This window comes from Euprymna scolopes, chromosome 3, assembly GCF_053919585.1.
Source record: "Euprymna scolopes isolate OS-2025 chromosome 3, ASM5391958v1, whole genome shotgun sequence".
NCBI classification, from domain to species: Eukaryota; Metazoa; Mollusca; class Cephalopoda; order Sepiida; family Sepiolidae; genus Euprymna; species Euprymna scolopes.
In genome coordinates, this window is record NC_136484.1 from 31,905,644 (window position 1) to 31,931,365 (window position 25,722).

The 25,722-nt window shown below is 32.2% G+C and overlaps 1 protein-coding gene across 1 annotated transcript in view; it reads right to left on the reverse strand.

The window, feature by feature from the left end:
- The window catches only part of LOC145254538 (transient receptor potential cation channel subfamily M member-like 2), a 401,110-nt gene that overhangs the window by 71,113 nt on the left and 304,275 nt on the right, over nt 1-25,722 (reverse strand). Inside the window, exons 13-17 of the mRNA XM_080113067.1 lie at nt 18,128-18,380; nt 15,211-15,313; nt 9,981-10,072; nt 3,797-3,925; nt 2,435-2,578 (exon numbers count right to left, since the gene is read on the reverse strand). Coding sequence (XP_079969193.1) covers nt 2,435-2,578; nt 3,797-3,925; nt 9,981-10,072; nt 15,211-15,313; nt 18,128-18,380 — 721 coding nt within the window. The remainder of the gene's footprint in view (nt 1-2,434; nt 2,579-3,796; nt 3,926-9,980; nt 10,073-15,210; nt 15,314-18,127; nt 18,381-25,722) is intronic.

Here is a 25,722-nt window from a genome sequence, read left to right on the forward strand (position 1 = left end):
TTTTTATATTGCTTACCCTTATTCATGAGGCATGTCGACAATATCTTATTCCCTGTTGAAGCCCCATTGTACAGAGCAGGGCACAGAACCTCTTAGTTACTTTGTGTTAATCTGACCATATTTATCAAAATCGGTTTCTTTTTTTATACATTCTTTTCTAAACAGCAAAGTCAAATGTTTATTTTACAAATTTACTTTATAACTTCTTAAATCACAAACTATCAAAACAAAATCAGCCTTGAATTCCAAAATGACAAATCAAACTATTTTTTTAACCTCTAATATAGCCGACTTTTGTGACAATGACAGCCCTATATATTAATAGTGTAGTACATTTAATGTGCATGTGTCACGGTTTCCAAATTATACATTATTCAATCAGGAAATCAAATTTATTAAAAAAGAGGATAGAAGGTAGTAACATACTACGAACATTAAATTAGTATAAAGATACGCTAATTTAATGTTTGTAGTTTATCACCTTCTATCCTCCATTTTATATATAGATACGCTAATTTAATGTTTGTAGTTTATCACCTTCTATCCTCCATTTTATATATAGATACGCTAATTTAATGTTTGTAGTTTATCACCTTCTATCCTCCATTTTATATATAGATACGCTAATTTAATGTTTGTAGTTTATCACCTTCTATCCTCCATTTTATATATAGATACGCTAATTTAATGTGCATAGTATGCTATCACCTTCTACCCTCCATTTTAATAAATAGGATCTCTCAACCACCAAAGGCCCAATTTAAAAAACATAATTAAAATAAAAATAATGTCACTTTTGGGCTGTACGTGAAACTAAAATATACCTTCTTGGTTTTCTGGCTAGGATCCAAGGGTAGTATCTATTCTGTCTAAAGATAGTATCATTATATTGTGTGGTTTCTGTTTGTGCCGGACATCCATACAATGGAAATATGTCAGACTCCTATAAGGATATTAGAGGCAAACCTTAATAACCATATATATTCTGACACTACATTAACTAGAAATACTTTTACAGTTTGAACAAAAGGATTACAAATATATATTGCGAGGTCTCCATTTATACTGAACGTCTACAGAATGCCCAGCAGCAATATATTATGTATAAAAGATGCCGCTGTGGAATTTCCACAGGTCCCCTTAAGTTATATCACTATTTTTACTTCTTCATAATTAATCTTGTTACAAATGTGAAGTATTGGTCGTTTTATCATCAATAAAAACAAATAAATAATAAAAATAAAAAATACAAAACTAACTATAAATACAAAATAAAAATATAAATACACCAAGCCTCAAAGAAAAAAAAAATGCCAACAACAACAATTGCTCCTGACAATGATCGGTTGATAGAAAACGCTTGAAATGAATATAGCCGAACAAAAACTTTTGGGCACCATAATATATAATATGCTAGGCTGAAATAAAAAAAAGACCACTCGTTGAATTGAAAAGATATTAAAAAAATCGGAAAAAAGAATTACTGGATCCTGTTCAATCAGACGTGCTTATATATATATTTATATTTTGTGTACAGAAAGTTGTTAGTTGAGACAGATCATTGGTACCGTCGGTTTCAAGCCCAATAATAAGGCCCGTTTAAGGTATCCTTATCAAGCTCTCTTCAACCAATATTCGTCTATCTTGTAACCGGAATTCCGGTTATAAGATAGACGAATATTGGTTGAAGAGAGCTTGATAAGGATACCTTAAACGGGCCTTATTATTGGGCTTGAAACCGACGGTACCAATGATCTGTCTCAACTAACAACTTTCTGTACACAAAATATAAATACGCTCTTACAATTTGGATTTTCCTTTTAATTGAGCACTCTGCTGGAATTCTTTTTCCAAAAAAAACTAATCATATATATATATATATATATATATATACACACACACGCACACAGAAACAAGTTTTTCTTCTTTTGATAACCTGAAAATTTGTTGCTTCGATAATAATCAGTTCAACTTAAAAATCCTTTTCTCATATTGACAAAAAAAAAAAGTACACCAAAAAAACCTAAATTTATTCAGTTCTAAATATTTTGAGGTCCAAAATATTTTAAGAAAGTCTAATTTGTGTATATGGACAGTAGTGATAATAAATCCAAGTATGAGAGTAAAAAAAAATAACACCTCTTGTGTGTTTGAACCACCCCCCAAAAATAACATTGAGCAGGATTAAATATTAAAATTAAGAAAAACAAGTTAAACTAAAATTTCTAACAAATATATGCCAGAAAAGATTTGTGTGACTTGTAGGGGGTAAAAATGGCTTTACTTTATATATAGGATAAAAAGAATTTCATTTTTATGATAAATTATTTTTAAATGATAACAATTATATCAAAAATATATAATGAGAAATTTGTAGTGCTTTCATTAGAAAGTCATAACTTGTAGGTAAATATCATACCAACAAAAATTATACCTGGTGTTTGATGTATGTCCGGCGAGCAATTTCTGTGACTATAACCAGTGTCCATAGCCATACGATAAGATCCAAGAAAATGTTACCACAGGTGGGCCATAACACAGCCAGGCTAAAGATACCCAGATAAATGAAATAGAACACCTGAAAGAGATAAAAGGAATGTGGGTCAAAACCAGAATAAGAAGCTTTCTTTTTTTCTTCTCTCTTTAATTTTCTCTCTCCCTTTATTTCCTTTGTTTACAACAAATTAAAATAAAATATTGATCAGGATTAATTATTAAAATGAAAATAGAAAACCTGAAAAATATAAGATAAAGTGGGTAAAATCATAACAGATAGCTTTCTTTTTTTTCTCTCTCTCTCTCTCTCTCTCTAGTCTCTTTACGGTGGAATGTAGACCAGTAAAAAAAAAAGGAGGGGGGGGAGGACAAATAAAGACTTCCGTTCCATTTTCACAGGTAAATCTCAAAATTTGGTTAATTAAATTTCTCCCTAGTGTTATGGATGACATTTCTTTATAACTAATAAAAAATAAAATATTGATCAGGATTAAATATTAAAATAGATTGGAAATACAAGTTTTATTTTTTAACAATACAGACCAATATTTGCCATAAATCACTGAAAAAAAAAAAAAAAAATACAAAAAAAAATACAAAAAGAAAAAAAAAACAGATTTAATTATGCAACATTATTAAGAAACTAATAATTGCAAAGAGAATCTCACCATTCGCCCATGCATGGAGTATTGTTACCACATCTGCCACTAGTTTCTCCCTCTTGGATATGGTCCAAAAAAAAGGGGCCTCCAAACTAACAGGTCCCACTTTCTCAACAAGGCTCCAACCTTTGTCCCATTACCGCAATGTTGCATGCCTGTGTTACAAGTATTTTAATGGAATGTGCTCTGATGAACTTATTGTAATTGTCCCCACCTCGATGTACTTATCCCGACAAACCAGCTTAGCAACAAAATCACACCCCTTCACTGTTGAGGTCCTTAAATGCCATAAAGTTTTCTACTCTAATAGTTTTTTCCCTTGAATAGCTAGACTTTGGAATTCCTTTCCTGCAACCTGCTTCCAAAACTGTACTGATATGCAGAAGTTCAAATGTAACGTAAACCAACATCTTAATCTTTCTTAGGCACGGTCCCAATTAATAACCCCTTGTGTTCAAGTGGCAATATGGCTTGTTTGAGGTGAAAGAGAGTTAAAAAAAAAAATAAATAAGTAAATAAATAAAAAAGATAAAAAAAAAAATTTATATACACAAGTTTCTTTTTACACAGTTTAACATGAGAAAACAGACAATAAATGCTACGATCCATGCAGATTCATTGTTATCAACAATACCAACCTGGGTCATCCAAAATTTGGTGATTGGTGAACTCCACAGCAAGTAAATTTGCTTCCAAAATGGTAGTTTTAATTTACGTTTGCGTCTAAGGGCAGTTCGTAATCTTGCTCCAACAGACTTTTTTCCATTCTGGAAAAGAAAATTTTTTTAAATAAACAACATTTAATATTTCATTTATTATAAAGGTTTAAATAATTTTGGAAGCAAAATGATATAAAGACTGCAAAAATAAGTGTTTGACATTTTACATAGAAACATAATCAAATGCAATTTATACTAATATCCTTATCTCTTTATAAGTTACTGGCAAAGGCTATCCAGCATTGCCTGGGATACTAATTTCTATAAATTATAGAAATTTCACACAAAGATACTTTATGTGCCTCATAGTGTTCTTAGATAGGTTTTGTATTGGAATGTCTTCAATAAGTATCGATAATTAAAATAATCTGATGAAAGAAGGAACAAGTGATTTTGACCAGAGTTAACACCTTACACAGCCTAACATCACAAGTGCATTTGAGAAGTTTTATTATCACATAAGCAGTAAAGCCAGGCATATAAAATCAAAAAGTAGGTTCTTTGATATAATAGGGGCGCATTCGAAATGAATGTTTCTGTTTAGAGCATGATTGAAGCATGATACTTGACTTTTACATTTGAAACTTTTATGTGACTTAGCCCAGCATACATTATAGTTCACAATACAAGGAGCTCCATCTTCCATAAATAGGGAGTTAACTTTGTTCATTTCACCACTTAAGAATATTGGTACGAGTCCTTCATACAATATTGAAACATATTTAGCAGAATTGATGTTTCCTTTGCACTCCACCAGGTCTGTGCAACCATCACTCCAAATTGCATTCCATACCATAACCAAGAAACCCCCATGTTTCAGTGTTGACTGCAGTCTTTTTAAGTCAAACTCTTCAAGGCCTCCATACCTATACCCTTCCACTCTTGGGAAATAATGCAAACCCTGATGCCTGAAAGAAAATGAAATTGGTCCAAAAGGACATGGGTCTCTCCACTATCTCACGAGCCCAATCTTTCCTGTGTTTGATATTGGCAGTACAAAGAAAAGGTTTCCTTCTCGCAGCTCTACCATAGTAGCCCAGCTCGTGAAAATCCCTAACAGCTGTTCAGAGACTGGCACCAGTTTGTGTTGTAACGTCGGAGGCTTTACACTGAGGATCTGCTTCAACATTTCTTTTCACAAGACACAAGAATGAGGTTTTGTGCACTCTTTGTCCTCTCTTGTGAATTGTATGATCACTCTATTATTGAAAAGTGACACATATTAACAGTAGAAACGGGGTATTAAAAGATTTCTTGCTATTTTGTGTTGACTAAAACCATCTTCATGTTGAAGAGTGACACATATTGGTTGAGCCAAGATGGGATTAACAAACTTCCATGGCCAAGTTAGTTCCTAGATATGAACCCAATTGAAAACCTTTGAGGCATATTAGACCAGGATTTGTAGAAATAGAAAATAGCATTAGGTGTGAGAAAGTGTGTAACGAAAACTGATGTTTTGAGAAGCAAATTATTCTCATGTGCAAGCATTATAAGTTTTTCATATTTTGTTAATGACTATCGAAAAACAAAGGTTATCTGAAATATATCACTCACAAAAAGTTAAAAAACAAAGCATTTATTTGTGTGACTGGATGAATATACATTTATTTATATACAAATTAATACACACTGGCATTCATTTGTATTTCTAAGTGTCATAAAAAAAATGATGGATGAAGTTTAAAATATAAAAAGCAGCTTCCTTCTTTTTTTTTTTTTTCTATGTTATGTATTATGCTACTTTTTGATCGGTGTTATTGTTTGAATGGATATCATTACTTAGCAAACAATTTAGTACATGGGGTTGGGAATAAACAAAGAATGCTACAAAGTGAAAAATGATATTTGTGGTATTCTTCGTTTATTCCTTGACCACAGGCCAAAACTGGTACCATATGAAAGAACAACCCCTCGGATGCATAATATGTGAAAATTAGAAAAGAATGATTGTGTGGCAGTCAACTGGACCACTTTTTGGAAGAGGATGTCCATTTGTGCAAGTCACGCACATATAATTCATTAAAACTATGTTTATAAATCTTATTTTCAACGTCATGACATTATAAGCTGTCATGGTCTGATAGGCAAAAGCGTTTGCCAGTAACTTTTTCCCTTCTTTCCCATTTTAAGTTTGAGCCTGTCTATCGCGGCTAATTTTTTTTTTGCAGTCGCATGGCTATTCGCTGATATATTGATTGAAAGAAAAGTTGTTTTGATTCATTTATGTAGTTTTTTTTTAGGAGGAGGTTCCAGTACTCAGGCAACAAAATGTGCTTTTCTTCGTATTCCTTAGGTTGTCATGTACTTCTTTTTGGTCGATTTTGTTCTTTTATTTTTTAAATTGTTGTGGTGGGTATCGATGAAAGTGTTCAATATCCTTAGTATAGCAGCTGTGTCCAAACCAAACTTCAAGTCAACCTGTGCAACGCCCGGTATCTATGCTAGTCAGAAATAAATTTCTAATATTATACAGACATATGCATATATAAGATTGTGGTGGTGGTGGTGGTGGGGGGAGCTAAATACCAGTTGCAGAGTTAAAAGGTAACTTTGCAACTGGGTTCGAATCATTAAACCAGCAGAAATTAATTAACACTAGTTTCGAGGGTAAAAATATAAAAATAAAAATGAAGGATTTTGCTTTTGAGAATTTACAATAAACTGCCAACACAGTGTAAAAGCGATGCCCCAGTCATAATTACTGAACACTATATGACTATACTTACTGTATATGCCCGCTAATTTAACACGACATAAAATTTAAATTCTCTTCTTTCCCCATGTTAATTGATGATGGGCTAGGGGTTGAATACCAGACTACATAGTTAAAGTTGACTTTGCAGCTGAGTTTGAATCATTCAACCAGCAGTAATTATCATTTCCAGGATTTTTCTCTCGTCTAGAAAGAATCTGATTATGTTGAGTATTTGTCCAGAAATACCATAGGATTTCATTTTCATGAGAAGCCCTTCATGCAAAATGTTGTCAAAGGCTTTGAACATATAATGGGCTACAGTTCTAGCTTCCCCTGCCTTATCCAATACACCGGTATATGTGTTCAGAAATGACAGTTAAAATATCTGAAGTAGAACGAGCTTGCCTAAATCTATACTGTTGGTCAAAAAGAAGCTTTGCATTTACAAGATGGAGGACTAGTGCCTGATTGATTAAAGATTCAAAGATTTTAGTAAAGACAGAAAGAAGACTGATGAGGCAGTAATTGAGCAGGTCAGTTTATTTACCAATATTCTTTAATATTGGTACAACCGAGGCAATTTTCCAACTATCAGCAAGACTAGGCATTTGTTGGAGAGGGCAGGGGCTAGCTCAGTAGAACATTTCTTAATTAGTATGCTCTGGAGATGTCTAACATAAGAAGCAGTGATTTTCAGATTTACAAGTGTGATGTGCATCTCTCTTTACTATGCCTTTATTACAACTACTACATTGTATATCAATCATTAGAATTTTTTGTTTTAGATTTGATGTATGCTTGTATTAAAATTATCAGAGAAGATCTAACTGTGTTCTTGTGGTTTAAAAATAAAGGCATTAATTTGCATACGAGGGAAATAGTTGCCTTAAGAGAGATGAATTAGGGTTAGGGTTATGGAAAATTGTTCATTATGATTTGAAAGATTTTTTTATTAGATTTTTTGCGTGTGAAAGGCTGCCCGTGTCTGGACGCGCAGGGAGGGCTGCCCGTGTCTGGACGCGCAGGGAGGGCTGCCCGTGTCTGGACGCGCAGGGAGGGCTGCCCGTGTCTGGACGCGCAGGGAGGGCTGCCCGTGTCTGGACGCGCAGGGAAGGCTGCCCGTGTCTGACCGTGCAGGGAAGGCTGCCCATGTCTGGCTGTGCAGGGAGGGCTTCCAATATTTGGCCGTGTTAATAGGGCTAGAGATGTAAGTGCTCATCTGTGCAAAGGACTGTGATGTGAAATAATCTTAAATGATTACTTGGGGGTGTGTGGTTTAAAAATATAAAGGCATTATTAAGCATATGAGGGAAATAGCTGTGTAAAGAAGAATGAATTAGGGGATGACAGCGAGTCAAGTGTTTGGCAGCAAAGAAAACACATCGAAGTTAATAGGTGTCAATAAAAAGTAGTGTTGTTAATTTTTATTTACTACTGTTAGTCATTTATTTACTACTGTTAATTATTTATTACTGCAATTTCAAAAGAAATCTCTCTTTAGAATAAAATTTTCCAAATTTGAGTATTTGTGCTCTTAAACCGAAGCAAATTCAAACCAAAGCAGTAAAGATGTTTTACTTTTAAAAATAATATGGAGTTTAGGGCTGAAAGTTTAGGGCTTATCACCTTTCCCAGACAGTGCTGAATATCCCACAAGTTCTGTTTTCATAAAACATCTTTCCTACTGTTATAAAAATATTTCTTAGGAGGAATAACTTAACTTTAGAACTGTGTAAAATATGTACACAAATTCATCTAGGATATGTGCACGGATTCATCTAGGATATGTGCACGGATTCATCTAAAATATGTGCACGGATTCATCTAAAATATGTGCACGGATTCATCTAAAATATGTGCACGGATTCATCTAAAATATGTGCACGGATTCATCTAAAATATGTGCACGGATTCATCTAGGATATGTGCACGGATTCATCTAAAATATGTGCACGGATTCATCTAAAATATGTGCACGGATTCATCTAAAATATGTGCACGGATTCATCTAAAATATGTGTACAGATTCATCTAAAATATGTGTACAGATTCATCTAAAATATGTGCACAGATTCATCTAAAATATGTGTACAGATTCATCTAAAATATGTGCACAGATTCATCTAAAATATGTGCACAGATTCATCTAAAATATGTGCACAGATTCATCTAAAATATGTGTACAGATTCATCTAAAATATGTGCACGGATTCATCTAAAATATGTGCACGGATTCATCTAAAATATGTGCACGGATTCATCTAAAATATGTGCACGGATTCATCTAAAATATGTGCACGGATTCATCTAGGATATGTGCACGGATTCATCTAAAATATGTGCACGGATTCATCTAAAATATGTGCACGGATTCATCTAAAATATGTGCACGGATTCATCTAAAATATGTGCACGGATTCATCTAAAATATGTGCACGGATTCATCTAAAATATGTGCACGGATTCATCTAAAATATGTGCACGGATTCATCTAAAATATGTGCACAGATTCATCTAAAATATGTGCACGGATTCATCTAAAATATGTGCACGGATTCATCTAAAATATGTGCACAGATTCATCTAAAATATGTGTACAGATTCATCTAAAATATGTGTACAGATTCATCTAAAATATGTGCACAGATTCATCTAAAATATGTGTACAGATTCATCTAAAATATGTGCACAGATTCATCTAAAATATGTGCACAGATTCATCTAAAATATGTGTACAGATTCATCTAAAATATGTGCACAGATTCATCTAAAATATGTAGAATTTGTTTTATTGTAAGAATTTATGAAAAGTCGTTGGGATCTTTTAAAGAGAAAAACTGTCGTACCATAAATTTTATAATTATAATATGAGACTACTATAGAAAAACAAACAAAAAAATTAGGGATCATATTTAAATAGTTTATTGAAAGGCATATTTGTCTTAGATCTAATAAAATACATGCAATAAAAATTTCTTTGTCCTCCAAATACAAGAAAAAAAAAGAGATAATTGCCAACACTCCTGATTTTGTTTTTCGTAATTTTTGGATATGTTCATTATTGTGACTTGAGAATTAAGTAGACTTAATTTTACTTGAAATTCAATACTTTGATTTTCGAATGTCAAAAATTGACAAAACGTGATCATAGATTGGAGCTCAGTCGAGCACTATTCAAAGAGTTTGACTAGAATGACCAAAATAGTTTTCCAAGAAATTTTGTAAATTGAAGGACAAATAGAAATTCTTAAAAAAAAAAAATAAAATAAAAATAAAAATGTGATTCAAAAAAAGGAAAATGCCTAACTGTACCTTATTGTCAAGAAGATTGTGTTTTTGTTTGAAATAAAAGAGACTACAGTCTACGCAGAAGATAGGGAATAAAATTTTACAGACCATAGTTACCTTACGGAACTCTTTTTCTAACATCGATTTCGATTGTGGTAGTCTGTTGTCTTCACTGGAGTCACTGCAACTCTCATCTTCGAGTTCTTCTTCTGAAAATGGAAAAGAGAAGAGTAAAAAAAAAAAAAAAAAAAATTATAAAAAGCTTTGTGATGCTCATTTTTTAAAGTTTGACAAAATAAAATAATCCATCCATGGCATCCCCTACTATTTCAAATTAAATAGTATGTTTAGAATAATTATCCAGCTCCACTCAATCTGACTTGCACGCACGCATGCACACACACACACACACACACACACACACACACACACACACACACACACATATAGAAGGCTTGAATACCTACTACGCACTATCTTCCAGTATCTAAAGTCTTTGTTAGAACCTGGCGTGAGGATACTTTTCCCTACAAGTAAACACTGATTAAATATTCTAAACGTCACAGTATTTGTAGCCCAAATAAGATCTCCTCGGTATGGCTAGCTTATATTAGCTTTTACAAGGAATGGTGCACCTTCTCCAAGTGTTGTTACCTGACATAACAGCACAAAGCTAGACACTTCACCAGACTCCAAATGATATTATCTAAAATAAAAGAATGAAACTGGACACTCTACCAGACTAGATGAATTCTTGTTCTGGAATCCAGTAATACCAAGAGATCACAAGAAAGATATACTATAGCATATTTAAATAATCAATTGTGGAGAGGAAAATTACGTTCTATTTAATAACTCAATGTCTGAAAGGTAAAGGAAATATTCAAATGTCTATGTATCTTATATAAAGATTAAGTGTTGATCCGACGAAGGGGTTTCTGGATTTCTGAGAACTTTGATTGAAGTCAAATGAAATATATATAATCTGTAATCTTAACTCCCTGCACTGATGATTCCCGGAAGGATGAAACACTAATGTCTGTAGGTATTAAAAAAGGATTATAATCATAATTATTAGGGCTAGGACAACAGCATATTCTTTTCATTGTTTTGACTTGAGTGTGTATCCGTTGATATCTTATATGCTTTTATATAGAGTGATGAGGTTCTCGGTTGATTAACTGTGGAGGATATATACTCGAGAGTCAAAACAATGAAAAGAATACGCTGTTGTCACAGCCTGAATAATTATATATAAGTTCTATGTTTCTATTTTCAGTATTTAGTCAATACCTAAGTAAAGCTAGATAAAGCCTCATGAAGATGAAACATGGAAAATTCTGTGTAGTTTAATTGCCATATATATTTTCAAAACTTACTATATATAAAGTAATTATACATATATATATATATATATATATATATATATAAAATAATTTTTTATACATATATAAAATAATTTTTTATATATATATTTAAAATAATTTTTTATAAATATATATTTAAAATAATTTTTTATAAATATATATTTAAAATAATTTTTTATACATAAATATTTAAAATAATTTTTTATACATATATATTTAAAATAATTTTTTATACATATATATTTAAAATAATTTTTTATACATATATATTTAAAATAATTTTTTATACATATATATTTAAAATAATTTTTTATACATATATATTTAAAATAATTTTTTATGCATATATATTTAAAATAATTTTTTATACATAAAATAATTTTTTTTCCCTTCTTCACTCATTTTTTTTCTATCTTCTTCACTCATTTTCCTTAATTATGCCTTGTCTCGGCAGGCGAGTCTAACGCATATCTTATTTTTCTTTTAATAATATTATTAGATTTCTTTCCCCTTTTCCTTGTACCTATTTGTGAATTATTTCACGGATTTCGGCCTTTTAGATTATTTTGGACCATCTAATTACGCACACGATTCCCTTGGATTTTACTTGTGTGAATGGAAATTTAACTAACTTTCTTGGATTTGCATTTTTGGATTTTACCGTCATTGGATACTTTACCTTTTACCAGACTATCCATTCACGTGAAATCACTTTTTTCTTCACCCTACTCTCTCTGCTTCACTTTTTGTTATCAAGTAAGATCTTTGACTTACTTGCAGTTTCATCAAATACATCTGCAAGCAAAATCCGATCCTGCATTTTGCTAAACCCTCTGATAAGGAAAGTATTTCTTTGAAATTCCGTGGATTAAGGACTATTCACTTATTGTTTTCTTTGCAAATTAAATGTTTAACTCTTTTTTAAAGTGTTTTTTAACATGTTTTATTAATTATTTGCTCTTATATGTATACATACACACACATATGTATATATCACTATCTCTCTATCTAACATGTCCATGATGTGAAAAGTAGTATCCGATAGACATGCTATCTCTCATATATATTTATATATTCCTATTGCCTAATCACATTGACTCACAAGTTCTTGTTAGATCATCAAAGTTAAGTACAAAGATAATTCCAAAAGTAAGGCCTCCTATAATTTTTTAACTAAAAAAGTTGAAGAGCAATGAAAACAGATGCAATACCATTAAAACGAGTGACCTTTTGTGCCCCAGAATTTTTTTTTCTACATAGTCATCACATTCTCGATGCACATTTGCCAGGAATTCACTGATGCACTTCTGTTTCTGAATCACATCCATGAAAGAAGTTGCTTTCTTAGAGTCTCACACTGTCAATATCTGAAACAGAGAGGTGAAACTTTCAGGTCATGAATGCCTAAGTTCAATCATCAAAACAATGCAATTTGCAATCTCCTCTGATCCATTCGGGTGGAATAAAAAGATAGGAGGCATTACTTTTGGAACTCCCCTCGTATGTACATGTGAAAGATAGCAAGAGATAGTATACATTTAAGATACTCTCATGCATATAATTTCTCATATATATATATATATATATATATATATATATTCATACTCCAACAATCATGTAGACACACAGGTTCTCATTAGATCACTGAAGTTAAGCAACGTTGAGCCTTGTCAGTACCAGATGTGTAACCATTTGCGAATACAAGGTGCTGTATGTAGGAGAACATTGACATCTTCTGGCAAGAACTGTTAAAAACAATGCCATTTCCTTTAACTGGGGTATACATTAAATGAAGGTAAGAATACAGAAAATGTGATGGTTCTACTCAAAGACACTGGCTTTAAGAACTGACCAATCAAATGAAGCCATATTCTGCTAGCAACCAACCAGAAACCAGAATTGCTCCATAAAAATATTGGATCTTTTAGAATTCTCAAGAATAATTTTTCATGTCAAAACGAGAAAGATCTTTGCTCTTTGCCCACAAAATTTTAAAATTCCAGACGAATACAAATCAACTATCTGCTAAAAAACTGTTTTTCAACTTAAAGACTTATACAGATCAGCTACCTATTAAAAACTCTTCTGATATTAAACATGTCTTTCAATTCAAAAATATGCATGAAGAAAACCTGGTTATGCAATCACCATTGTTCTTATAACTGGCCAATATATAAAAAATAATACTTTGAAGTAATTGTATTAAGATCCACATCACTAAAACCATTGATGAGGATGCTGCGTTCATAATCTAGATTCATCAGAAGGATGTTTGAACCATGTGAACCCTTTCAAAGGTGGTCAAATCTTTTAAGAGTTCAAAGTAAAATAATATTGGAAATTCTATTTTTTACAAGTACATTAAAAGCAGGAAAATAAGGTCTATGCTACCTTCAAAATTTACTATGCAGTTTACGTAAAATAGACCAAACAAAAATTGTGATATTTTTTACATGCAAATGCTGGCCCATTTTTCAATAAAAAATATTTCTTTTATTATGAAGATAATTCTATGGAAAATTAATTGAAAAATGAAAGCAATATTCTTTTTGCTGTTATGAAGAAAATGCAATGAATTACTGGACAATTTTTTATGAAACTTTAAGAAAATTAAAATTAAAATAAAGAGAAAAAAATCACTCATTGTAAGGTAAGTTTCATGAATAAATATTTATTTTTTTGAATAACAAACAATTGAAAGCAAGCAAAAACAATTTGATTTTTTTTGCTGATTTTTTTTATTTTATTTTATTTTGTTCAAATCAAGATAAATATTCATTTGTTTTTTAATATAATAAAGCAATGATAGCAAATAAATGTTTTTTTAATGACGTTGGCTGCTGTGATTTCATTGGCTTAGCATTTTGGTACCTTTTAGCATTTTATGTAAACTGCCTGGAAATTTCTGACACTAGCACAGTTTTTATTCTGCACAAATACCAAAAGATAAAATAGCATATCAAATAAACAAATGAAAAATCTTTCTTTCAATAAATGCTTATCGTATCAATATTATTGTGGGATATGCACCACAAATACTTTGACTTGCAACAGCTTCAGTGTAATAACCGTGTCATAACCAGGTGGCAGCAGACTAGAGAGAATCATCTATCAGAAGTTTATATTTGTAAGATTTGAGATGCCTTACACGCTTGGCATCTTAGGTGGTTTGGCCATATATAACGTGCCACTTATACATCAACTCAATAACATGCACTAGGCAGCATGATAAACCAAGTAAAATCTGTCTTGAGTGTATACGTGAGTTGACTGCTTGTAGTATGACTGATATCAACCATTTGGATCAGATTGGATCAAATGAAGAGCAGATCTAAAACTTTATCTGATATTGCCCTGTTCAGAGTCTGGGACACTTGCACCAAAACCAGATGAGACTAATGTGACTGAAAATGATGTTAAAGATTTAAATACAGCCAAAAGATAAAACTGAATTTAAAAGGAATCAGATCATTACTTAATTGCATTATGGTGAAACTGACATGAGTGGATAAACAAGGAAAAATGGCACAAGTGAAAATATAGGCACACATCGAAAATTAACAAAACAACTGTATTATAACTAAATAATGAGAAATTAACAAAATAACTGTATTATAACTAAATAATGAGAAATTAACAAAACAACTGTATTATAACTAAATGAGAAATTAACAAAACTATACTATAACTAAATAATGAAAAATTAACAAAACAACTGCATTATAACTAAATAATGAGAAATTTAAAAAGAATCCCAATCGGTGATATATTGGAATCAAGGAAAAATATTGGAATCGCCCCATCCCACCACACACATATCTATTTCAAGACACAAGAATTCTGAATTTCAAGCTATTATTAGTCAAGCACAATGAGAAATTAATTTAGAGGTTCCTGGTCGCAGCTTAACCAATCATTTCCTATATAAAGGGGAGATAATTTTGCATCAAATGACCCAAATAAATTAAGGATGAACTTACCTTTGAGATTCATATCTACCTTTCTTTTTCTATGACTTGACGCACTCGGTACAAAAACGATCCATATGTACATAGGAAATACAAGAAAAACACTGGCCAAGATCTAGAAAGCAATAGTAGAAAAACAATACATTCAAATTAAAAAAAAAAGTACTTTTTTAAATTCAATAACTGTTCATTTAAAAACTTTAAAAACAGAAAACTCAGTCTTAATCTATACTAATAAGAAAAAATAACACAATTATCCCTACATATAAAATGAACTTATTTTTCCCCTCTGATTTTGACCTTAATAGGATTAAAAATCAAGACATTTCATGCAAATGTAATATGAACAAACTGCAGCACAATACCTGAGGTGTGTTATAGGCATATTACCTCTCCACTTCCTCGATAACCATAGATTCCTATATTTTTTCTGCTGAGAGTTCGCTGCCAAAATGGGTTAAAAAATCGAAGTAAGTAGTAAAATCTTTTCTCTTTAATTAATTCCTCCTACCCCCGTCACCACTTTTGCGGGATCGTTCTCAAGGGACAGTTACGAACGAACGCTGGTTTCGGTTTTCTGTACTTCGTAGTTGATTAAAAAACCTAGAATTTCCGTTCTAAGCTTCCTATTCGGTGAAATGCACCATGGAATTAACCGATCCCACAAACATTAATTCTTATCCCACGTTTTTACGTTGCTTAATTACCATTTTTTTCCAACATTTTTACACTAAAAAAAAATAAAATAAAAAATCTTTCCATTTCTTTTTTTTATAAAATTAACATTTAAAACATCATTTCAGTTTTATTTCGTTTTGTAGTTGCTTAAAAAAACTGGAATGGAATTTGAAGGTTCCTTTTCTTTCTATGCATTCTACTTGGTGAAACACACCATGGACTTAACCGAAATGAACAAATTATTTATGTCATTTTCTTTTCTTTTTTTTCGCTTTTCGCTGTTTTTTTTTTTGTTTTTGTTTTTCCGAACATGTTCATTTTTTACCCTTATTTTTGGCTTTTTGTTTTTCTGATTTCTTTTTTTAAACAGGTTTGACGTTTGTTCGCTGTTTTTTTTTGGGGCGGGTTCCGATTTTTATAAGAAGTTTAGCATTTTTTTTGGGGGGGGGAGGATTATTTAAGCAGGGATATTACTTCGCTTACTTTACCCCCCCCCCTTACACGCATACACCTCCAAAACCCCGAGCAACACCGGGTACCCCCGCTAGTTGATATATAAAACTACATTATAAACAAGAAGTTTAGTCAATCTATTATATAAAGTCATAATTTGTACGTGCGTCTGCGTGTGACTAAGGTCACAATCAGAAACCATAGAATATGCATTTAGAAACTTTATATTATCAGATTCAATGTGATTGTGATCTAGTCATTATATTTCTCTTAGTCTGTCTGTTTCACTTTTTCTCGGAAATTACTTAGATGATCTGGCTGAAATTTTTCATGAACCTTTGTTATGATAAGATGCAGGAAACAAACTACTATGGTATCTGTTTGATGCACAGTTAGGGATTAATAGGGATTAGTTACCACAATACCACATTTACTCCAGAAGTTTTCCTGGGAACTGCTGACCCAATCTGGCTTGTTGTTCTAAGGACCTTTCTTATTATAAGGTGTAACAAACTAAATATTATGGTATCTGTTCAATATAAAGTTAGGTATTAATAAGGATTTAATGCAAAAATAAGTAGCAAAATAAACATATTTAACCGTCAATTTGGCATAAAGCACTCATTCTAAGTCAATATATATATATTACAATTTTGTGTGTGTGTGTGTGTGTGTGTATATATATATATACGCACACACACACAAGATTGTAATATTCATTGCATTGAAATCACCGGGGGGGGGGGGTATAGTCCATTTCAAAAACGCTTTTTTTATTCTTACTCATAATTGTTTCAAAAACAATATTGAAATTAGGTCAAGCAATCAACCATCTTTTCTTTTTATAGCTTTCGATTATAATTTTTTTGCTAGAAAGAGGGAGAGGTAAAGTGAGTTTTTTTTATTCTAAGAAATTATCATTTATCAAGGTCTAGAGGATAAATTTTAATGAGATTGTCAGTTGGACAATGAACAATATCATGAGAGGATTGAAAACTATGGATGGAATGGGCAGGATTTGATTATTTAATCCTTTACCGCTAAATTGTACTTTCAAGTTGCCTTTCAAAAAAACACCTGCATGGGAAATATTTCTTGCTTTTATGGCTTGTCAGCCCAACTGGTCTTCAAAATACAGGTCTATGCATGGTTCAACAAGTGAATGAGGGGTTTGTTTATGTGCGTGCATTAGTTGCACGTTAACTTTTGTCATGTGCGGATTTCATGATTAAAAAATTTATTTATTGCATAAAAAAAATTCTAGTGGTTCTAGGTTAAAAGGACGGCTCAACAAGTATTTATTGAACTTCAAAATGTTGTAATCAACTGTTAAGCAACCCCATAGTATTGTGTTCCACAAATTAGCAGTTTCAGAAAGAAACTTTGTTCATGGAAGTTTCATTTAGTTTTAGGTATACAGAAAAAGGAAAATTCTTTGCAGCAGCTATAACTAGATCAGTTCTCAAGGAGAAACTGGATACTGGAGCTCAGTCGAGCACATATAATGAAGATAATGATAAAATAGAGAAACATTAGCAAGGTCTCCTCTGTGAGAAGGAGCTGTAAGGAAAAAACCTTTCCCATCGGTGGGTATTCCACAAAGGAAGAGGAGGTTTGAAATCAGTGTCTACCTTCCTCTAAATGGACTACATCTACTGATTGTAGTAAGAATTTTAATGCACCAAAGTTTACAATTTTGTCTGGAAAATATTACATATATTTCAAAAAGACTATTCACAGTATATATAAGATAAAGCAAACACTAACTTGTAAACTGTGTTAATATAATGATACATACCTTAAACCAATAGGGCAACCGAAATACACCCCAGTCAAGTTCTTTAACTTGAATGGAACCAAATAATTTTTTGGTTAACCATTTTTGGCAGCAGGGATGTGCAATAAAATGTAGGTAACCCGAATCGTGGGCGATCTCAATGGAAGATTTGTTGTTAAAATCAGGAAGTGGTCGACTCAACATGCTGTAAGCCTGAGCACTGGAATCACGGAAGCTGATATCCAATGTACCCAGAGCCATCTTGCCAAATTCGCTGAAACAAAACAAAAGCAAACATTATCAATTGTTTTCTTTTTCAAACCCATCACAGTGTCTGTTTTCCATGTGACAAAGTTGTAGTACTTGTGCCCTCTCAAGATAAATACCCCCCGACTAACCCAACAAGCAGCAAGATCCCACCCCTTCACTGTGGAGGTCTCTAGATGCTGGAAAGCATTCTACTTTAATAATTTTTTCTCTTGAATTGCTATACTTTGGAATTACCTCCCTATTTTCTGTTTCCTTGATTGTATCAAAAATGCAGAAAATTAAATGTAACGTGAACAGGCATCTCACTGCTCACCTACCTACATAGCACCCCTGTAAACATGATCTCAAATAGTAGCCCGTTACGCCGAAGTGGCAATATGCCTTGTTTGGGGTGAATAAAGAGTTAAGAAAAAAATATTTTAAATCTTTTATAATTTGATTTTTTTTCTTTCAAAATAGTTCTACTTCTAACAAAATTGGAACATAAATGATAAAATGGATACAGATGCAGGCTATGGGATTCACTAAGACGAGTTAAAATCCAGTTAGATATACAGGGTACCCCCCACCCCAAAAAATTGACCAATAAAATCATTAATGAAATCCAAACCTTTCTCCATTACAAAGATATTTAGGACAAATAAACTTCAGTCTGTACTTGACTTGTGCACTGAATTTCAATCATGAATATCCAACAGTCTTTTTTATTGCTTTTCAATGATCTGTGAAGACACTTTATTGATCGTCTCATCAGTAAAAGGTGGGGGTTCTGAAAGGGTTTCATACTCATTGGACCATTCTTACCTTCTTTGATTTTTATCTGTTGAAGTTATCTCAAATATAATGTCTATCAAAATAATCAACAGGCATTCCTAAACTGAAGAGGGCCATCACGAACAATCAAGTGTTGAAACTTTTCAGGATTGGTTGGTTGTTTTTGTTTTACGGCATATCAACCCTTTTCGGGTTATTTAATGCCGAATCCAAAGATTTTGAAGAAAAAATTTTTAATAGAATATATTTGTTGTTTTCAAGTCGGTTTCTATTTAACCCATAGTTGGAACCCTAACAGGTACTACCACTCCGAGTCAGAGTGGACCTGGGAGCAATGGTAATTAAAGGGTGGCTCCACACTCCCTAAAGCCCGCAAGCTGGGGCCTCACCACTGGATATAGTTTAAGGTCATATCCAGGACCCCCATTGAGGGTCTTTTACCCTCTGCAGGGGGGCAGTCGGTGTATTCTAATGCCCCACCGACAGGGCCAACTTTTCAGGAAGAGAAAAAAAAAAAAGTTATCACGTACATATCTATTAAAAACTCAGCAATTTGACAAACGGACAAGACATTTTTGTCCCTGATAATAGATATTCCATACCAAAATTTTATTTTCATTATATTTAAAAACTTTTAATCTGGGAACATAAATCTCAGAAAAGATGAGATGCATCATGATGCGTTCTAACTTTTGGTGAGAGATACAAAGTTAATTTTGTAAATTTATGTCAGATCAATATTGTAGATAATTTTCCCATAATCACTCAATCACCATCTAGAACATATGCTGTAGAACGGAGAAAAAAGGCCAAAGACCCTAGTGTTTTGAAGTGATGTTTTAGATATAATAAACTAGTTGTGACTAAAGTTTCATTTCATGTGGATAAAACACTAAGAAATAGGGCCTAATTAGAGTTGGAGCCCGTTTTTTGGGGGTCACCCTGTATATGGTAGATTATTTTCCAATAATTACTGAAGAGCTTTATTTGGCCTCATCATGTGTCACCAAATTGAATTTCATTTCCATAGTTCGTCATTTTGACCATTAAATATTTCGGTTCACTGGTAGATAAATTAGCGAATACATAATATGGAAAACAGGAAGCGTTTTAGACAAGGGTCATCATCACAATGTTGCATTCACGACTGTACGGGCATATAAAATTTAAAGATGTACATAGATATCTTGCTACTCAACTTCCCACAATTCCATGTTAGACGACCCCAAATAATAGCTCCTTACAAGAAAGGGGCAATATGCCTTGTTCGGGGTGAAAAAAGTAAGATTATAAGGATGAAGTATGGTATAAGAACCCCGACTTAACCGGCACATATTTCAATCGACACCGGTTGACTGCCAATGTATGTGTCATTTGTCAACAAACATACACAACTTGAGTGATTTGTTTTATTGATCGATTTTTAATATAAAGGAACGATTTATTAAATCAAAAATGGAGAGAATAGTCAACCGGTGTAGATTAAAATGTATCCTGGTTGACTATTGGTTTCTGGGGGTCCTTATTTCATATTCCATCCGATTATGATGCACTAAAGTTTGAGAAAAGGATATCTCTGATATTTAACCAGATCTGATGTCAGGCATAACCAAGAGAGAGAATGGTGAATAAAGCCCCCATGAATCCTAGTAAAAGCTTTAACGCTTCTTTAATTATGCTCTAGCATGCTTTAGCAAAGCGATGATATAATTAAGCAATACTCTTAACACATAATTGACTTTCTTCCATTTACAACCACAAGGTAAAAAATTGTTTAAAAAATCGTTTATCTTCTAAAACTATGTTAAAATCTTTTTGATTTTTTAACTTTGATAGAGTTATGCGATGCATTGGGAGTACTATGTATATATATACTATACTATATACTAGAAGAAAAACCATGATCATGTGCTGTCATTATTTCATATGTTTTTCAGCTGCCATTTCTAAAAAAGCAAAAACAATCACAAAAGAAGAAGAGAGGGAACAAATTACTGTTATGGGTTATTTACTCTACCAAAACTCCATATCATGTGATGAGCCACTGTATAGATAAACTGCTGGGATCAAAGAATTGATTCACCGTAATATTATACCTTTACTCTCTGGCACCCACTTTTATCAGTTATTTTAAATAAAGAATTTCTTAATGCAATTCTGAATTTTTGAGATATGTGAATGCTTGTGTTTATTTTCATGTTGAGTGTTATTAGCACGTTTTGATTGCTGCAGCCTGCAACCTTCTTCGGATGTTGAAAACATGCTTCTTTTTCTCCAAGGAAAAGAGGGTTACTCTGCATTACAAGAATTCAAACCGTAGGTTTTAGGGTAAGTCCGTAGACCATAAAGAAGGCTCAATCTTCAGGGGGCACTAAAATATTTTTAAAAAGCTTTTCTATGACTCAATTTATGATCTTATTTATGATCTATGGATTCACCCTCAAACCCATGGTTCAAATACTTGTAATGCAGAGTCAACCCTCTTTTCCTGAGAAGAGAAAAAGAAGCATGTTTTCAATACCCAAAGAAGGTTGCAGGTCGCAGCGACTGAAACTTTGTGCTAATAACACCCGAGATGAGAATGATAGTCCAATTAATCAACATAACACAAGCAAAGAATTTCTTATTTAAAGTTTGTTCTATGACTGTCTGCAAGAAATACCCAACAGAAAAAAAACATCTAAAAGCTGGCATGAAAGCCACATTCTACACGACTTACTCCATTTATCAAGTCAAGAATTTATCAGCAGACAGAAAGGCTTCTTTGCTCCTCAATCCCAGTAGAGAGAAACTTTATTCCAAGTAAACCCTGACTGAGCCAAATGAGAGCAATTATTTACATTATTTTCATGCCAGGAGAGCCAGAGCACAGTTAAAAGCTATTCTGCTCAGGCAGATCTTTCCTTGCACTAAAAGAAACAATTTCAAATCAAATCAATTCACAACACTGTCTCTATTACAACTGAGAAAATTTAGACAATTTTTTTTATTCACTCACAGATGTTAACAAGCATAGCCTTACAAGTATTTATTAAAAACAGGCGTTTATAATATGTGCAACCTATTTGATAACTCTCAATATCATTGATATTCTTCTACACTTCTACGAGTTAATAGTTATGGTTTATATACTCTAAAACTCCTTGGATCTTGTTCTGTACAGTGGAAAGATGTCATAAGAGTTGATGGATCATGGGTCACCTATGTGAACAGTGATTATAGATTAATCTTGCCCCTCCTATCTTTGTACAGCAAGTCCTGCATGCAGGCCTTTTTAATTGTTCCTTAGCTGAAAGCATGAAGACTATGACTATTTATCTATGAAAATTGCATGTTTATGCAAAAATTATGCATAATTTAAATAACCTATAATTGTTCTTTATCTCTTAATACTAAACCAGCATCATAATTTTTTTGTAGGTTTCCGACTACTTTTCGATTGTATTTGAAATATTAGAGACTAAACTTAATTTCCAAAAAGAAAAAAATATTTGTACAATTGAAAAAAAAAGTTATGAAAACTGTTTTCACAGTCATCTAACCAATTCAGCTAAATTTTGAAGTTAAATAAATTCAACGTAAAAATCCTTTAAAAGATAAATATTAGTTTTCTGAGTCTATTTCAAAGATAATTAGTAAAGTCCTAAGACATTGAATTAAATTTAAAAAAAAAAGAAAAAAAGACACCTTGTTTGTACAAAAAATAGCTTAATTAGCCCAACAAATGAGGGATTCTGCCCTTCGCAAAATCGCAACAAACGGAAGTTTTGTAAACACAAATTATACAGAAGCCCAAAATTTCAGTCAGTCAAAAGGCTGTGTGAAAATGATGTCATATAATTAAAAGAAGGTAGGCGGTGTTAGTTTTCTTTCTTTTTTTTTTTTACCCCAGACATGCATCCGTACATTACTATTCTGAACGTTTGTATCATTTTCACCATTTTTTATTTAATTATTTTTCTATGTTTGTGTTTATAAATTAAATTTTTTTTCAATTATTGTTCAAGATTATATAAAAATTATGTTATGCTCAAAGTTTCAAATTCATGCAAGCAAAGAAAATATTCAAATCTTACATAAAAAACTTATGCCTAACCTGTAATTTAAAAAAAAAAAAAAAGTAGAAATATATTTTGCGATTATAATTTTTTTGTGTAAAAATATTAAACAATGCTCAATCCAATGATAATATCGGTAGTTCGAGAAATTAATTTTTCTTCGAGTTATAGCGAATTCATTAATACTATTAGGGGCATTTTTCATAATGTTCCTTTAAAAACTCATTTTTTTTTTAATTGTTATAATTTATGATGCTTTGTTTTCATAAAAAAGCAAAAATAAATTTCTTGATTTTTTTTTTTTTTTTTTTTACTACAGAAAACCATAACTTTAGTAAAGGTACTTTTTGTTTAAAACAAAATAATACATTTACACTAGAATTAAAAAAAAATAATGGGTTCAGTATAGTTTGTGATCATTATTTGATAAATACTGAAAATTTCATTAAAATTGGTTTATTTCTTGATTTTTGGTGAATTTTTAAGTAAAGGGAGGGCTCAAAATGTTTATACATTTTGAGCATCGCCACTCATTTTGTCCGTACCTAATAATAACTGTGCATCTCTTTATTTATTATGTAATCAAAGAGGTTACCATCAATAACTTGTATAATATAGAAAATATAACTTCCAATTATATTCTAGCTATTGTAACAATAAAATCTTTAAATATTTGTTGCATCTTGTAATTAAATTTAGTTTGATTTGCTCATTTTTAGGAATAAAAACTAAAGATTAATAAGAAAATAATTTTAAAAAAGAGATGCCTGAGGATGTTTGTCTTTAAACTATAGCTAAGTTCATGAGGAGCCAATTAAAACTTAGTAAGTAGGCCGGCCATGTTTGAAGGCTCTTTTTTCATTGGCCAATATACAAAGATTTAGAGAGACAATGATATTCTACTTCTTGTATTGCTCAACTTATAGTCAAAGAATCAAGAAACAAAGAATGAATTCCAAAGGGAATGAGGGAAAAAAGCTATTAGACAAGAATGTTCTCTGGCATCTAAGGACAATAAAGGGGTGGAATTTTGCTGCTTGTCAGGTTAATCAGGAGTATGTATGTTGAGGGGACACAAATGCTATGAGTTCATCAGAACACATCGCATTAAAATACTTGTAAATCAAGTGCAGGGGTGCAACATCACAGTGATGGACAGAGGTTGGAGCTTGGCTGATAGTGCAGAATCTATTAGATTTGAGACTCGTTTATGAACCCTAAGAGTAAGAACCATCCCAAATGTGGCAAAGTATTTTGTTTAATTGCTTTGAAGTATTTTCAAATAAAACTTTTGTATTTATTAAAATGTACTAGGTTATTTTAGCATTACAGAGCTTTTTTGTCCATTGTCCAAGCTTGACTTCCAATTGTCTTGGATTTCTTCTTGATAATCACCATATAACCAGTGATTGCCATAGAGACAGTTCAGATCATCCCGTCTAATTAATCCGATAATACAGGGGATAAGCATGAGGCCTAAAAGCCCCCCCCCCCATTAAACCTGAGAAAGGGACTAGTACAAAAATTGTCTGCAGTAGTTGAACAATGCTACATCAAGAGAAGTGAGGTTAGTATTTGAGTAACATTTGCTTCACCATACACATATCTTGCAGGTCATTTTCAAGGGGTATTCATCATCATTGTAGGCAGAAAAAAAAGCCTCAGATCTTTTACAAATATTTTCAGAGATGATTTCTTTGAACATATCAAAAAGAAAATCTTAAGAGTATTTTAGCATTGTGATATGATAAATAATTTAACATAAATTTCATGGGATGAAATAAAATGTTGAAGGAATTATTACATTTTATGATATTTCTGATTTTTGGAGATGAGAATTGGTTATTTGTAATCCTTGGATTCATCGGACTACTGTTCTCATCTTGAGTGTGATTTTCACAACGTTTCAGTCGATGTAACCTCTGACCTTCTTGAGCTGTATTTTGTCCAACTCAGGAATGTTTCTGTGGCACTCGGGAATTTGGACAGATTTTCGAACAGAACCCTTTATTCACTTCACAGGGGTAGCGTGCTCTTGTTTCGTCAGCTCTGACTAAATAGAGGTCCTAAGTAATTCACAATTGTGCTCTTGTTCCGTCCAAATTCCCGAGTTCGATAAAATACACCTGAAGAAGGTCGGAGTATATATCGACTGAAACTTTATGAAAATCACACTCAAGATGAGAACAGTAGTCTGATGAATCCAAACAATACGAATTATTACATTTTATTTAGGTGTTTTATCAAAACAACTTTGTTTTTGCATTATGATGTAAATCAATGGACAATTAAAAATTTACTAAATTTTTAATGGGAAATTTTTTTTTTAATGTTTCTCAAATGGTAAATAAACAAGGAATAAATCCTTTTCTTTTAAGAACCGTTTTCCTTCTTTCTGGAGTCATGTATATCCTAGTACAGAGAAACAACAACTGTTATAACTATACTTACAACACATCCATAACATTTCTACTACATGCCAGCCATCTGTTACAGTATTATGAAGCCATAGCA